The 13,142-nt window shown below is 40.9% G+C and overlaps 1 protein-coding gene across 2 annotated transcripts in view; it reads left to right on the top strand.

Annotated features, from left to right (window-relative positions):
• Positions 1–13,142, top strand: part of PARP11 (poly(ADP-ribose) polymerase family member 11) — a 36,937-nt gene that overhangs the window by 12,495 nt on the left and 11,300 nt on the right. Inside the window, exons 2-6 of one of the 2 annotated variants that reach the window (XM_004313842.4) lie at positions 5,193–5,321; positions 6,186–6,306; positions 8,625–8,700; positions 11,772–11,844; positions 11,924–12,054. In XM_004313842.4, the coding sequence (XP_004313890.1) occupies positions 5,193–5,321; positions 6,186–6,306; positions 8,625–8,700; positions 11,772–11,844; positions 11,924–12,054 (530 nt within the window). Of the gene's footprint in view, positions 1–5,192; positions 5,322–6,185; positions 6,307–8,624; positions 8,701–11,771; positions 11,845–11,923; positions 12,055–13,142 lie in introns of those variants that run through there. The other variant, XM_073789139.1, reaches the window with a different exon arrangement.

Genomic DNA, 13,142 nt, shown 5'->3' on the forward strand with positions numbered 1-13,142 from the left:
CTAGCTATCTAATGCCTATAGAAAATCTGATGGAATGTCCAAAAATCTCCTAGAACTAATAAGTGAGTTTAGTAAGGTTGCTGGATACAGGAACCATATCCAAAAATCAGTGTATCACTATGAACTAGCAACATTCAATCAGAAATTGAAATTTAAAATGCAATTCCATTTGCAATAGTATCAAAAATATGAAATACTTAGTCGTGAATCTTGCATAAGTGATATGCAGGACTGTACACTGAAAACTATAAAACATTGAAACAGTTAAATAAGACCTAAATAAGTCAAGAGATGTACCTCATTCATGGGTTGCAATACTCCATATTGTTGAGATGCCAGTTCTTCCAGATAGGTCACTATGCAATCCCAATCAAAATTGAAAAGATCTAACCAAAGCAGTTCTGAAAAAGAAGAATAAATTTGGAGTGCTAACACTACAGTGTAGTATTGGTATCAAGATAGAGAAAATGTTTATTAGAACAGAATAGAGGGTCCAGAAATAGGCCCACAAACAAACAGACAACTGATTTTCTATAGAAGTAAGACTCAGTGGAGAAAGGATAGTTCACTCAGTGTTTGGTCAGAGGTTATGTTTAACCCCCTTGTGCCAGTGAGGCTGCCCCCTGTGTTGAGGGATCTGTGTGCAGCCTTGGGAATGCTGTCATGTCTGCCCCGTGACCTGTTCTGACCGCTCCTGGGTAGACACAGCCTAGAGCTTGTGCACAGCCTTCCCGACTCCCACCGTTGACTATAATCCCAGGAGGGCTTTCTTGGCTGTCCCTGGTTCTCTATATTAAATATCTGCCTACTGTGCCATTCTGCTTGTATCAGAGCTCCGGGCCTCTCCTTAATTGTTTTTCATCAAAGATTTCCATTTTTTTCGATAATGCTCTTAGACGTGAGGTTCTCTATACTCGGTTACACGTAGAATCAGTCCCCTCAGGCAGAGTCATGGATCTCTTTGTCCTTAGGATGTGCTTTTCCTCCTGCAGTAGAACCCCTGTGTCACTGGAGCTGGAGTTGGGACCCCACTCTTCCCAGAGTGACACCCTGGGCGGGAGGGGTGGTGGCAGCCCCTGGTCTACCTGACTTAGCCCTCCTGCCATGAAACCACTACCCTAGAAACCACCCTGTACCTGGGTGGGAGCAATCAGGGCCCAGTATTCACAGCTGGCTGGGCTTGGACTGGAGCTTCCACCAAATGAGTGGGGACCGGGTAGAGGAAAGGAGATCGGTCCTCTGTGTTGCCTGCCCAGAGTAGACCTTCTGCACTTGTGGGCAGCCTGACCCTTCCAGGGTCAGGAGGGAAAGGGAGCCCCTGTCTTCTCGTCTGCAGCACTGAGCCGGTGGGGTGGGGAGTGGTGGACCAGATCTTGCCCCAAATGCCTGTTCTGGAGATCTAGTAGATTTTCTTGAATAAATATTTCTCTGTTTGCTAGATGATCTTAAGACAGTTTCCAGAGAAATGTTGTTCTTAAATGTTGTTCTTTTAAATAATGCCCACCAGTTAAAATGCAGTTTTGCTGAGGAGGGGCCCACTGCACTCCTTACTCTGTCATTCCAAAAGTTCCACCCTGTTTGTAAGCTTTCAGTATCCAGTTTTGGACCTTCTTCCTATAAGAGACAAGGAAGTTTGCATTACAACTATGATTTCCTCAAGGTGTTTCGTTTATCCTAACAAAATAAATTATATTCTGTGTATTTTAATAAACTCATCAGAAAGGTTTTAACCAATCTGGAAGGCGGCATTATTTTTCTCCCATAGAGCAGGATTTTGATTTTAAGCCCATCTTCCACCCGGCCTTTCAATTTGATGATCCAGATTGATTGCTCCCAGGCTCCATAAATATTCCGGTTGGAATAGCTAGCATTGTAGACAGGTTCCACCAGCATACCCATTGCACTGGAAAATTTACAAAATGCTTTTCCAATTTATACTAGCTTTTTTGTCCTTCTTAGCCTGAAGTACAGGAATTATCATCGTCTGCCAATTAAAAACCGGAAAAGCATGGCAGATTATGGTGTCGTGGCTGATCTAATTCATTCCACTAACATTCATTCACTGCCTTTTCCCTGGTGGACACCTGGCGCACACTCCTTTTGTTGCCTGTAAGTGTATTCTCTCCTAGATCCATTACTACGCTGGTTACAGTATTTTAAAGTTACGCGTTGAAGCTTAACTTAACTCTTTGAGCTTAATTATACAGAATAGCCATTCCTTTGGAGGATGAACTTGTAGAAAACCATGAGTCAGTCTTATGAACTGAGTCTGAGTCTTTGGAAAGAAAGCCATAGCATCTGTGAAGCAAAGCAGTCACATTCAGCTTTGGCCCCAGAGGAAAGAAGGAACAACTGTCCATGTAGGAAAACGAGGCAGGGGACTGACAACTTAGGGAAGAGCTGACAGTCCGGAGGCCTCGGGTGTTTCTAGAATCTTCTTTGAACTGCCAGCTCCATGATCCTAGACACATAATTGTATCTTCTCTGCTTCGTTTTTTTCCCCTAAAGTTAATTAGAGAATGACTTCTCCTGTGCTTTGGGTTGTAGAGGAAAAAATTAGTGTAAACTGACAAGGAACTTTGTAAAATTTGAAGCACTTCAGGGCAGTGGTGGCTGTCTGTGGTGCTGCCCTCTCCGCATAGGGATGAATATGAGATGAGTCTGTCCTACCCACCTCCCCCTGCGAGAGCTGCTTATGACAGGATGCTCTGCAAGGACTTTTGTGAAACACGTCCACTTGTAACCTGGCTCACGGTGTGGTCTTGGGAACAGTGTGATGTAGCAAAGCACACATGTTGCATGTATGCTGTGTAAAGGGGGCTCCTATTTCCCATTCCCTTTTCTCCTAGATGGAACTCATAAGCCACATATTTATCTTAACTATTTCCTTGAATCTCATCCTTCCAAATTTTTCTGGTTATTTTCAGAAGAAAAATAAATTTAAGTCACTCTCGCTTTCTTTGTCTCTCAGTAAAATGAGCAAATTATGTGAACAATAAGTAATAGAAGGAAGAGCAGGTGTTGTGAACAGTTAACCTACACAACTGATCTTAAATTTTAAATCACTGCCCTTTTAATTGGGTTAAAATAGATAAGGTAAATAGTGGGCCCCAAATCTGCATCTCTTGCTCCTAGGGTGTTCTGGTTTTCATTTCTTAGTGGCCAATCCACTTTAAAACATGAAGGAAAAGTCCCGAACATAATCACAGAGCATCCCTTGGAGAGAGTTTCCAAACGTGAATGAGAAAATAACAAGTCCCATTCCCTGAGCTCAGGTACTGTGCCTGGTACTTCACTGCGGTACCGAGCATCACCTCTCCCAGCAGCCCCGGGAGGAAGGAGCCTTTCATCAAGGTCTGTGAGGAGGAAGCTGTGGCCTTAACAAGGCCATGGAAGCTTATCCCACGTTACACCACTTCTGTACACTTTAAACAATGAAATGTGAAGCAAATATTTTCCAAATTACCCAAGTATAGTACATATTCTTTGTTTAAAAAAAAAAAAAACAGAGATATAGGAAATCACATTTTTAACAAATCAGCAGAAACCGTATAAGTTTATATGTGTGTATATGATGAAACGCGCGCACACACACACACACACGCACGCAGAGAGAGAGCAAAGCCTGACAGTCGCACAGTAAGCAAACAGTACTGATTAACCCTGGCGAAGGAAGGTGAGAGGCGCCAGGAATGGAGGTGATAGTCAGAAAGAGTCTAGCTTTATCTTAAAGGTTCTGGTGTTTTGCAAGGAGAGATTTTCATGTATCAGCTGTGCAAATTTAAATTAATAATTTAAAAACCCTTAAAGAATGAGGACAGAAAGCCGCATTCCAGATAAAGTTGAATCTTTGACTGACTTCTTCGTCCCTTTTCTGATGGCCTTTTCTTCATCACAGTCTCCACCCAAGAATGTTTAAAACTTTTCAAAGATAATGTGTACATAATATAGGCAAGATTATAAAGTCATTGATCAGGAAGTATAAGGTAGTATTCTATGGTGCTTACATGGACAGACCCTGGATCCAGACTGCCTGGCTTTGAATCCTGGCTTCCACGTTGTGTGACCTCCGCATTTATAAATTTGAGGTACTAATAGTACATACCTTAAAGGGTGGTTGTGAGGCCCAGATGACTTATTGTTTGTGCAGTACTGAGGACAGCACCTGGCACATAGTAAGAGCCCTATAAGGGTTACTATTATTATGATCCTAATATTCAGGAAAAACTATGATAAGTGTTGATGTATCCATCCAGACTTTTTCTGTGTGTATGTACATATGCGTATACCCACATCTGTATTTCATGTGGGTAAATATAGATGTATTTTTTATTAAAATCGGATCATACTATTTCTATTTATCGTAACATTCTTTGTACTCAACACTATATGTTATAAACTCTTTCTGTGCCGCTAAATGAAATATGAATATTTATTTGGCCACGCTGAGCAACTTGCAGGATCTTAGTTCCCCAACAAGGGATTGAACCCAGGCCCCGGCAGTGAAAGCGCTGAGTCCTAACCCCTGGGCCGCCTGGGAATTCCCGAAATATGAATATTTAAAACAAAAATCAGTTGTATTTGGTCTTAACTAGTTGTGATAGTGGATCCTTTTGACCAAATACGTGAACATTTGATAAGACAGAAATTTCTTGGCATTAAACTGAGAATCTGGAGTGCTTATAGGTGTTGATACCGCTTACTTAAGTGGTTGCGTGGACATTGATATATCCACCTAAGTGTCTGATTGTTTGTCTTATTTGTTAAGTGTGAGGATATTCAACATTTTTTAAAATAAAGACCAGATTTTTTAATCAGATCGTGGACAGTTTAAACAAAAAATTAAATTTGTGGTTTATTTCATAATCCCAAACTGAATCTTTCCTTTTTCTTTCTAAACAGTCCACTATGGAATTTTTCCTATAAGCAATTAACCCAAAAGACCCAAATCATTTCTGTAGCAGTTGCTGCTAAAAAACTGGAATGTTAAGGCCCATGTCCAAGAAAGATGTGCAGATGTGATAATTTAACATTTTAAAATGTTTATCTTCAGAGCCAGTATGAGAGATAGAATGCTATTTGTCAACATCACTGTTGGAATACAGCTCTCTGTGAGAAGAAAAATGATATGTGAAAAGCACACTGGTTATTAAAAGAACGATTTCTTCCTCTCCCTCTTCCCGGCACTTCAGGAGATGTTTCACAGAACAGAAGAATTCTTATCCAAGACTGCAAACAGCGAGACAGATGAGATGGACACGTCGGACACGCAGTGGGGCTGGTTTTACCTGGCAGAGTGCGGGAAGTGGCACATGTTTCAGGTAGCGCCCCTCGGGCGGAGCAGGCGGGGTTTAGACTCACCGAGCACCGTTGTGCTGGTGTGAAAAGGGAGTCCGGGCGGCACCCGAAAGAAATCAAACCTCAGGGAAGTCAGAGGGTGGAACGAAAAGAAAAATCAGAAATTCTTCTGGTCCTTTTCCTTTCCCCAGGTTTTCACAGTGTTTACTTAGAAGAAACGGTGTGTGTTTTCTGTGTGTCCAGAGTGCAAGCGTGACTGAGGGGTACGTGGTCTCGGCACATGGGAGCAAGGCCAGGCCTGCTTTGGTGGACAAAGGGAAGGGGAAGCGACCAAGCCGGTCTTAAACGCCTCTGTGCTCCTGGTGTTAGGTTAGAGGGTGTAGAGATGTCTTCTCCTCCAGCCTCACCGCAACCCGAAAGCAGATGCTAGCACTCTGTCTTACAGCCAAAGACAGTGCAACTCAGAAAAGTTACTGTAATTGGTCTTGAGTCACACAGCTCGTTAACGGTTAAGCTGAGACCTGAACCCATATTCAAGAGCTTGTGGATTTTTTTTTTTTTTTTTTTTTTTTTTTGCTTACAAGGCTACTTAAGGAAGATTTGATTTGAGCCACTTAAGATGTGTAATTTTGGCAATAATTTGGAAACACTGTAATACTTTGGAAAAAGTCCTTATAACCAGTTACCGAAGTTTCTTTGCTGGAAATCCTTAAGCTATTTTCCATATGCTGTCTTAGCTGTGATTCTCCCCGTGTGTTGGGAACTAGAACAGGTGATTAGTAAGTTTCCTCTGTCCCTCCACTCTGTCTCCGTCCCCCATTACTGCCTTTGTGGCCAAGCCATTCCTGTGAACAGCTGGTAAATGAACTTTCTGGTTTGTCTTAAAGCCGGATACCAACATTCAGTGTTCAGTTAGCAGTGAAGATATCGAAAAAAGCTTCAAAACAAACCCTTGTGGCTCCATTTCTTTTACTACTTCCAAATTCAGCTACAAGATAGACTTTGCAGGTATGTCTTTTTCCCTAATAGTTGTGTGTTCTTAGTATGTTGATATGGTGAAATCTGCAGTTCTGAAAATCAGGATTAGTTGACATACTTGCAAACAACAGAGTAAATCCTTTTTGTAACCCATAAAAATACCTGTAAAAAAATTCAACATTTAAAATCTTTCTGAGCGACATTGCCTTTTATAAAGGTTATTTATATGCTTATAGATACTAACATATATGGAGACTGTCATGTATTTCCTGTAATGTTTCTCTTCTAAGGAACACAAAACACCTCTAAGCCGTTGTTTTATTCATCATCCTCTCAGCTTTTCGAAATAGGTAGAATCAGTCAGATTTTAAGGATCAATCAGAGAGGTTACACGCAGAGTCATAGGTAGCTGGATTGAGTTTTAAGACCACAGTTCAGCTGAATGACCCATCTCTTGGTGTCTTTCCTAGAAAACTACTCTTCAATGGACATTGCCTCCTGCCACTTTCTGATTTTGTTGGCCCTTTCACAGATTAACCAGCTAATCTGGAAATCAGCCCCGCTTCATATTTCATCCATGATACATGCGCATGTTTTTAGGGACCCCATGAGAAACCGGTTGGACTCACCCTGCAGTTTCAAGCTGCCAGCCTCAGCTGTTTACTGCTTAGAGGCAAACAGAACCTGGAGGGGGAGACTTTCTTAACAAAAGCGCCTTTGGGCTGCCACACAGCTCAGGCCTCTAGATGTTCTTTGCTATTTTCTGTGAGTAGAGTCCTTATGACAGAGTCAGTGCTATACCGTGGTGAGGGGGGGTGTTGAAACCCTAGGAGATTCCTTTGGAGGATCCAAGGCCCAGTCATGCTGCAGGAGATTTGTCCACTAAGACACTGATGGAATCAGATCTCTAATGACTGTTGTGCCCCCAGAGTGAGTTTTTTTTTAAAATCAAGAGTTAAAGCCATTAGATTCTTACTCCTGACTAAGCATAACATATTTTACGACGTTAGGCAAATAGGCTGCCTTTAAGGGGGCCCGACATTTGTCTTAGACGGAAGGTGTCAGCAGACACTTCAGTCTTGAGTACACCTGTCAGTGTTGAAGCCATACTGAGACATCGCAGTGTGCAGACATCAAGCTTCACGTAGAGCACGGAGTGCAGAGCTTTTGGTAGGTAGCCCAGCAAGCTGCATTTTCTGAAAGAATATTTTCTAGTAAGCTGTATTTTTTGGAAGTTTTCTCTCAGACGGCGCAGTTTATTTAAGTCTTTATCAAAGAATTGGAGTCACATATGATAGCGCCAGCTCCCGCTCCTCTGTGTGATGACACAGTTTCAGAGGCACAGGTATTAGCATTCCCCGTGTACCACTTGTAAAGTTAGCCCCCATGGTTCTGCCACAAGCCAGCTCGGCTTCTCTGTAAAAATGGTGAAAAGCAAACTCGAAACGAGGTAGTATGAGAAGAACGCAGCACAGGCTTCACCGCATGTGCTGGGATGACCTTTCTTTTTCCCTGCGCGGTGGTCAGACGCCAGTGTGTGCAGAGCCTAGGAGAATACGGAAAGGACAAACGCACTACAGCATTGGCCTGGATGGGTGAACCCCTTTACCTTGGAGTGGAATGATGCCAGTTAGACAAGGTAGACTGACGAGAATCTCACATTAAGACTTAGCACCTAACTTTGTGGGAATGAAGAGGGGGACCTAGTAAATATTGCCACAGCTGAGGAACAGAGGTAAGAAGAAAATGATACTTTAGTTAGTTCATTAGTCTTTCATCACTAGAATCTTTCATATAAGTCTGTGTTGAGTCTAGCTAGGTTTTCTGTTTTTTTGGTTTAGGTGTACAATTTAAAGAGAAGGCAAGAAATGTACAAATTTTTGAAACTCTGTGAATTGTACATGTTTTATCATGGTAATGTATCTTTTTTATCATTTCCAAAATTTTTGGAGAAATCAAAGTAACACTTTTCACTTAAGAAGCCAACCAGAAGATTCAGTACTGTAATTTCTTTCTCTTTCTAGTACTCTTAATTTTCCTAAGTTGAGAACTCTCCTATTTTCACGTCAGTTTAACCCAAGTATGGTACAGAAAGGGATAGACCTTACACACTGAGCCATGTATGAGGCTAGCTTCCTCCTGTGTGAGCTTAGGTCAAGCAATGAAGCTGCTTTTTATGCCATGATAAACAGATGTTGGTCAAGTATCCCTCATATACTGTGCTTAGTAGCTACTCCCAAAGCTCCCTGATTCCCTGACCATCATGTAGTGTGGCTAGAAATTTTCATGACAATTTGTAGCACAGTGTGTTTCTGTGACTTATCTAACATCTTTGTCTTTTTGCACAGAAATGAAGCAGATGAATCTCACCACTGGAAAACAGCGCTTAATAAAAAGAGCCCCTTTTTCTATCAGTGCTTTCAGGTATTGTGGAGAGAATGGGGTGGAAAGCAAGAGTGGGCTTTTTCTCTCTCTTGTCTTCCTTAATATTTAACAGAGGAACAAATAAACTGAAAATGTTTCGGTAGGTTATTTTTAATAATCTTAATATCGATCTTTTCTCTACTGAATTTCACATTCATTGATGCAAGAGCAGCGTTGTTATTTTCTGCTGGCATTTCCTTTCCTGTTGTCCTTTTCATTTCCCCTTATATATTTGTATTTTTCAATTCTTTAGAGCACTTTGCATGGTAGTTACAAAATGCTTTATGCTCTCTGCTATAAATCCTTAACATAACCTACTGAGGTAAGTTTTAACTAGCTTGGAAAGACTCTCACAGGACCGTCCAGTTATTTGGGCCATAAATCCTGGGTAATTACCCACTGTGTCTTCACCTGCACTGAACCCCTTTGGGCAACTCCTAGAAGTAATTTCAAATCTGTAGTGATTAAAGGGGACCTGGGAAGATGGGGGTGCATGGGACAAGGGCACAGCCTCCTGCCCCCTGGATCTGGGTGGCGAGTTTTCCTTTTTCTGTCTCCTGCCGTCTATAGCCTGAAAAGAGAGTATAAATGCCAGAAGAGAATAAATATTTGTTACTCATATGAATGGAGTTGAAGGGCATGTCTCCTGTTTTCTGGAACGATTCCTCAATCAAGTATTGAAATTCCCGTTGTTCAAAGAATTTAAAATGAAACAGAAACAATGCTAGCATGTGAATTGTAGGAGATGCCCATTTGTTCCTTTCAAGGAGATATTTTGAAAGGATTAAAGATAGAAATTTTTAAAGTTTCTGTCAGTTAGCTTCTTGAGACTTTTGGCTTACATTTTAGGGTCATGATTTAAAAGTTACTCAAGTACTTATATAATGAATGCTCTAGTGCTTCTGTGGAAGGGAGAGAATCTTACTTCCTTACCAGCTACATCACATTCTCATTCTTAAGTGTAAGGGTTTTAATAAAGGAATTACTTATCTTCAAAGGGTATGGAATCTGGGAGAAAAATGATACATAATAATGGAAAATTGTTACTGTAACTGTGTGTTATTATATCTGGTACCCTTTGGTGGGGAGAAGCACTTAATGGGGTCAAGCACTTTGTTCTCTCACAGACTATACAAGCCATAGAACAAAGATAGGAGAGGGAGAGAATTAGCGACAACAGAGGACAAAAAGCAAGATAATAAAAGAGGAAGAACAGTTAGGTGGGATACAGCAGAGTGATGAAGATGAGGAGGTATTGATATACAAATGTTTATTTATTACAGGAATACATTGGGCATTTTTTGACATGCAAGGTGAATAGTACATTTCCTATTGACAAGGAATTTATAATTAACTAAGGCCACAAACATTAAACAAACAAACAAAAATATTTTCCATGGCTAAAAGATACATCAGGCAAAGTAAAAATACAAAGAAAACGAAGAAAACCTGGGAAACGTATTGTCACTCGGTATCACAGTCAAAGGGTTCACCTGTATAGTATTTGAAGTACTTTTTGGAATCTCTAAGTAGAAGACCAGCAACCCCTTAGAAGGATGAGAACAGAAGAATTCTTTGAAGAATTTGAACGGTTCATGCAACCTCACTCGTACTAAGAGAAATACAAATTATACCAGATTATTTCTTACCATCAGATTGACAAAAATTCTCATGTTTGACAGCACACTCCTTTGGAGAGGTTGTTGGCAAATAGGTGTTCTCTCCATTTCTGGGGGAGATGCCAATGAGTATAGCCTTCGAGGAGGGCACCTTGACGGCTTCTGTCAAAATCAGGAATAAATATATGCTTTGACTCAGAAATGCCATTTCAAAGATGTTATCCTGAAAATTGACTCGTGGCCATGTACAGTGACAAAGGGACAGACTTGTTCTTTGCAGCATCCTCAACAGTAGCAAAGAGTTGAAAAAGGCTAAATGTCATCAGTAGGGGACTTGTAATCAGTAGGGGTGGTATCCTTGCATATCAGTGGGTAAGAGAGCATCCACGCAACAGTGTCTGCCGTGTGCCAGGCTCTGTGCTAGGATGCTCTCTCACCTACTGATACGCAAGGATCTCTAAGAACATAGTCAGTGGGAAAAAAGAGCAGCTGCAAAAGACACATGATTATGCTACCATTCGTGTGTGCCAAAAACAAGGCTTGTGTTAACCTAGAGAAGTTCTGGAAGAATACCCAAGAGACTAAAAGCAGTGATTACTTGGAATGGAGGCGAGAGGTGAGAAGTGAGAAGAGCAAGAGGTGAGAAGACCAAGGACTGGAGTGGGAGGGAAACCATCCACCGTTCACTTTTTTATACCTATTCATCTTTAAATCGTACGATTGTGTGATCTTCCCAAAGTTAAAATGAGTTAAAACATACGCTAAAGATAGACTTGAAATTTATGAATGTCTTCCATAGCCTGCAGTCACCAGAAAGGATTCCTATCAATATTATCAGTCACAGCCTTTTGCCATCCAGCTCGCCAAGATCATTGTCTTTTTCTGTGTTCACGTCCAGTGGCTTACACATGGTGGATTACTTTACTGGCTTCTGCGCCGAGTGAGTTCATGCGGACCGTGCCGGGGAATAGTGGACAATAAAGAGAGAAAGGTTTAGGTTTGCGTTAGATCTTGAAGGATGTTGAGCGCGCGGCCGAGGGTTTTGGATGGTATTTAATAGGCAGTATACATCTGTTAAAGAGGTTTGTTTTTTTAATCAAGAATTTTTGATTTTCTTCTTGGAAATTCCTTTTCTTCACCTAAAATCTTCCTCCATTTAAAAGAAATTCTGAAAAAATAAGAAAAACAAGACTGAATTAAACGACTGTTTTTGAAATTTTAATGTTATGTAGGATTAGACGTTTCCCATCAGATTTCTTAATTCAGCCCCTAAAAAGCTGCACACAAGCGGATATTCAATAAATATTTTAAAATAAAGAAACCAAGGACTACACTTAATTGCATTTGTCACAGTAGCGCAGCGTGGCAATTCAGCTCGGGAGAAAACGTCTAAGTCATTGACAGTGATTCTAATCAGCTTCTAATATTTTGTTTTGTCTTTTCTGTTTAAAGTTATATCTGTGAAAATGAGGCCATCCCCATGCCACTCCACTGGGAGAATGTGAATACCGACCTGCCCTACCAGGTGAGAGCAGCGCTGACCAGCTGCAGGTGGGAGAGATTGGAAAGGACCCCAGTAAAACTGTGCAAACTTCTCTTTCCAGCTCATTCCTTTGCACAATCAAACACACGAATACAATGAAGTTGCTAGTCTCTTTGGGAAAACAGTGGATCGCAACAGAATTAAAAGAATTCAGAGAATTCAAAACCTAGACTTGTGGGAGTTCTTTTGCAGGTGAGACAGTTTCTACTCTGAACCCCCTCCTTGGCCTCTGAGACTTTTACAGTCTCAGAGACAGTGAAGCACAAATGTTTAATCATATTCATTGTCAGTGGCACCACCACGTGAGCTGTGTAGACGCCCTGTGCGTGTTCTGACCTGGTTTTTCAGCTCTCTTCCTCATCCTCAGGGAGAGCTGCTCTGTAAGCCAGCACCAGCATCCCGTGCAACACTGTCCGACAGCCTCTTCTGCACTGCTTTCAGAGTTTCGAGCTGGGCGTCGTGGCTGAATCAGCATTACCAGGGGGTCTGGGGAGCTGTTTAGTTCTGTTACTATGACTTTGTTGGCTCAGACTTCCCAGCCTGTAAGTCATTTGCTCGTTTTTAGTTTTGAAGGACATTGTAAAACGTACCTTCAAATTCCCTGCTTAGCCCAGAGTTTATGTTCTAGATTTGAAATCTCCATTCATTACTCAATTTAGGTTGGAAATGACCCATTGGATTGCTTGGTGTGCCCTTAACCTAAAAATAAAGCCCATTACAAGAAACTTAACAGGTATTGTCCACATGAACACATTGTGCTGTAGTTTTTTGAATAACGTTATAATATAATGTAATAACAGTAATAAGCATTACTTAAAATAAGTGATTTTCTGAAATACTTTTATTAAATCTGTGTTCAACGTTTGATTTCTAATATTTTTTAATACAAGCATTTAACCTTTAGTCAGGAAAATTTCAAATAATAGAGTCTAATGTCATGAACCCTGTGTATCCATCATCCTGATTTAACATTTATCTCGATTTACCATCATAATCTGTCTCCTCTTTTGCTATGTTATTGTTGTTGCTGAAGTATTTTAAAGCAAATCCCAGGCCTTAACTCATTTCATTCTCATATACTTGAAAATCAGGCTGACTTTTGTTTGGTGATAATATGCGGAATTCTTTGATGCTTCTGGTAGGTCAGTTCCTACAGCCTGAGTAAACTCCAGGTTTTATTCTCATAATAGTTTATATTATAAAATAAGGGTTTTCAGCTTGTATTCTTTGTAATTTTGAGTCTTTGGGCCCAGCCCACTTTTATTTCTGACAATACTGAG

This window comes from Tursiops truncatus, chromosome 11 (assembly GCF_011762595.2).
Source record: "Tursiops truncatus isolate mTurTru1 chromosome 11, mTurTru1.mat.Y, whole genome shotgun sequence".
NCBI classification, from domain to species: Eukaryota; Metazoa; Chordata; class Mammalia; order Artiodactyla; family Delphinidae; genus Tursiops; species Tursiops truncatus.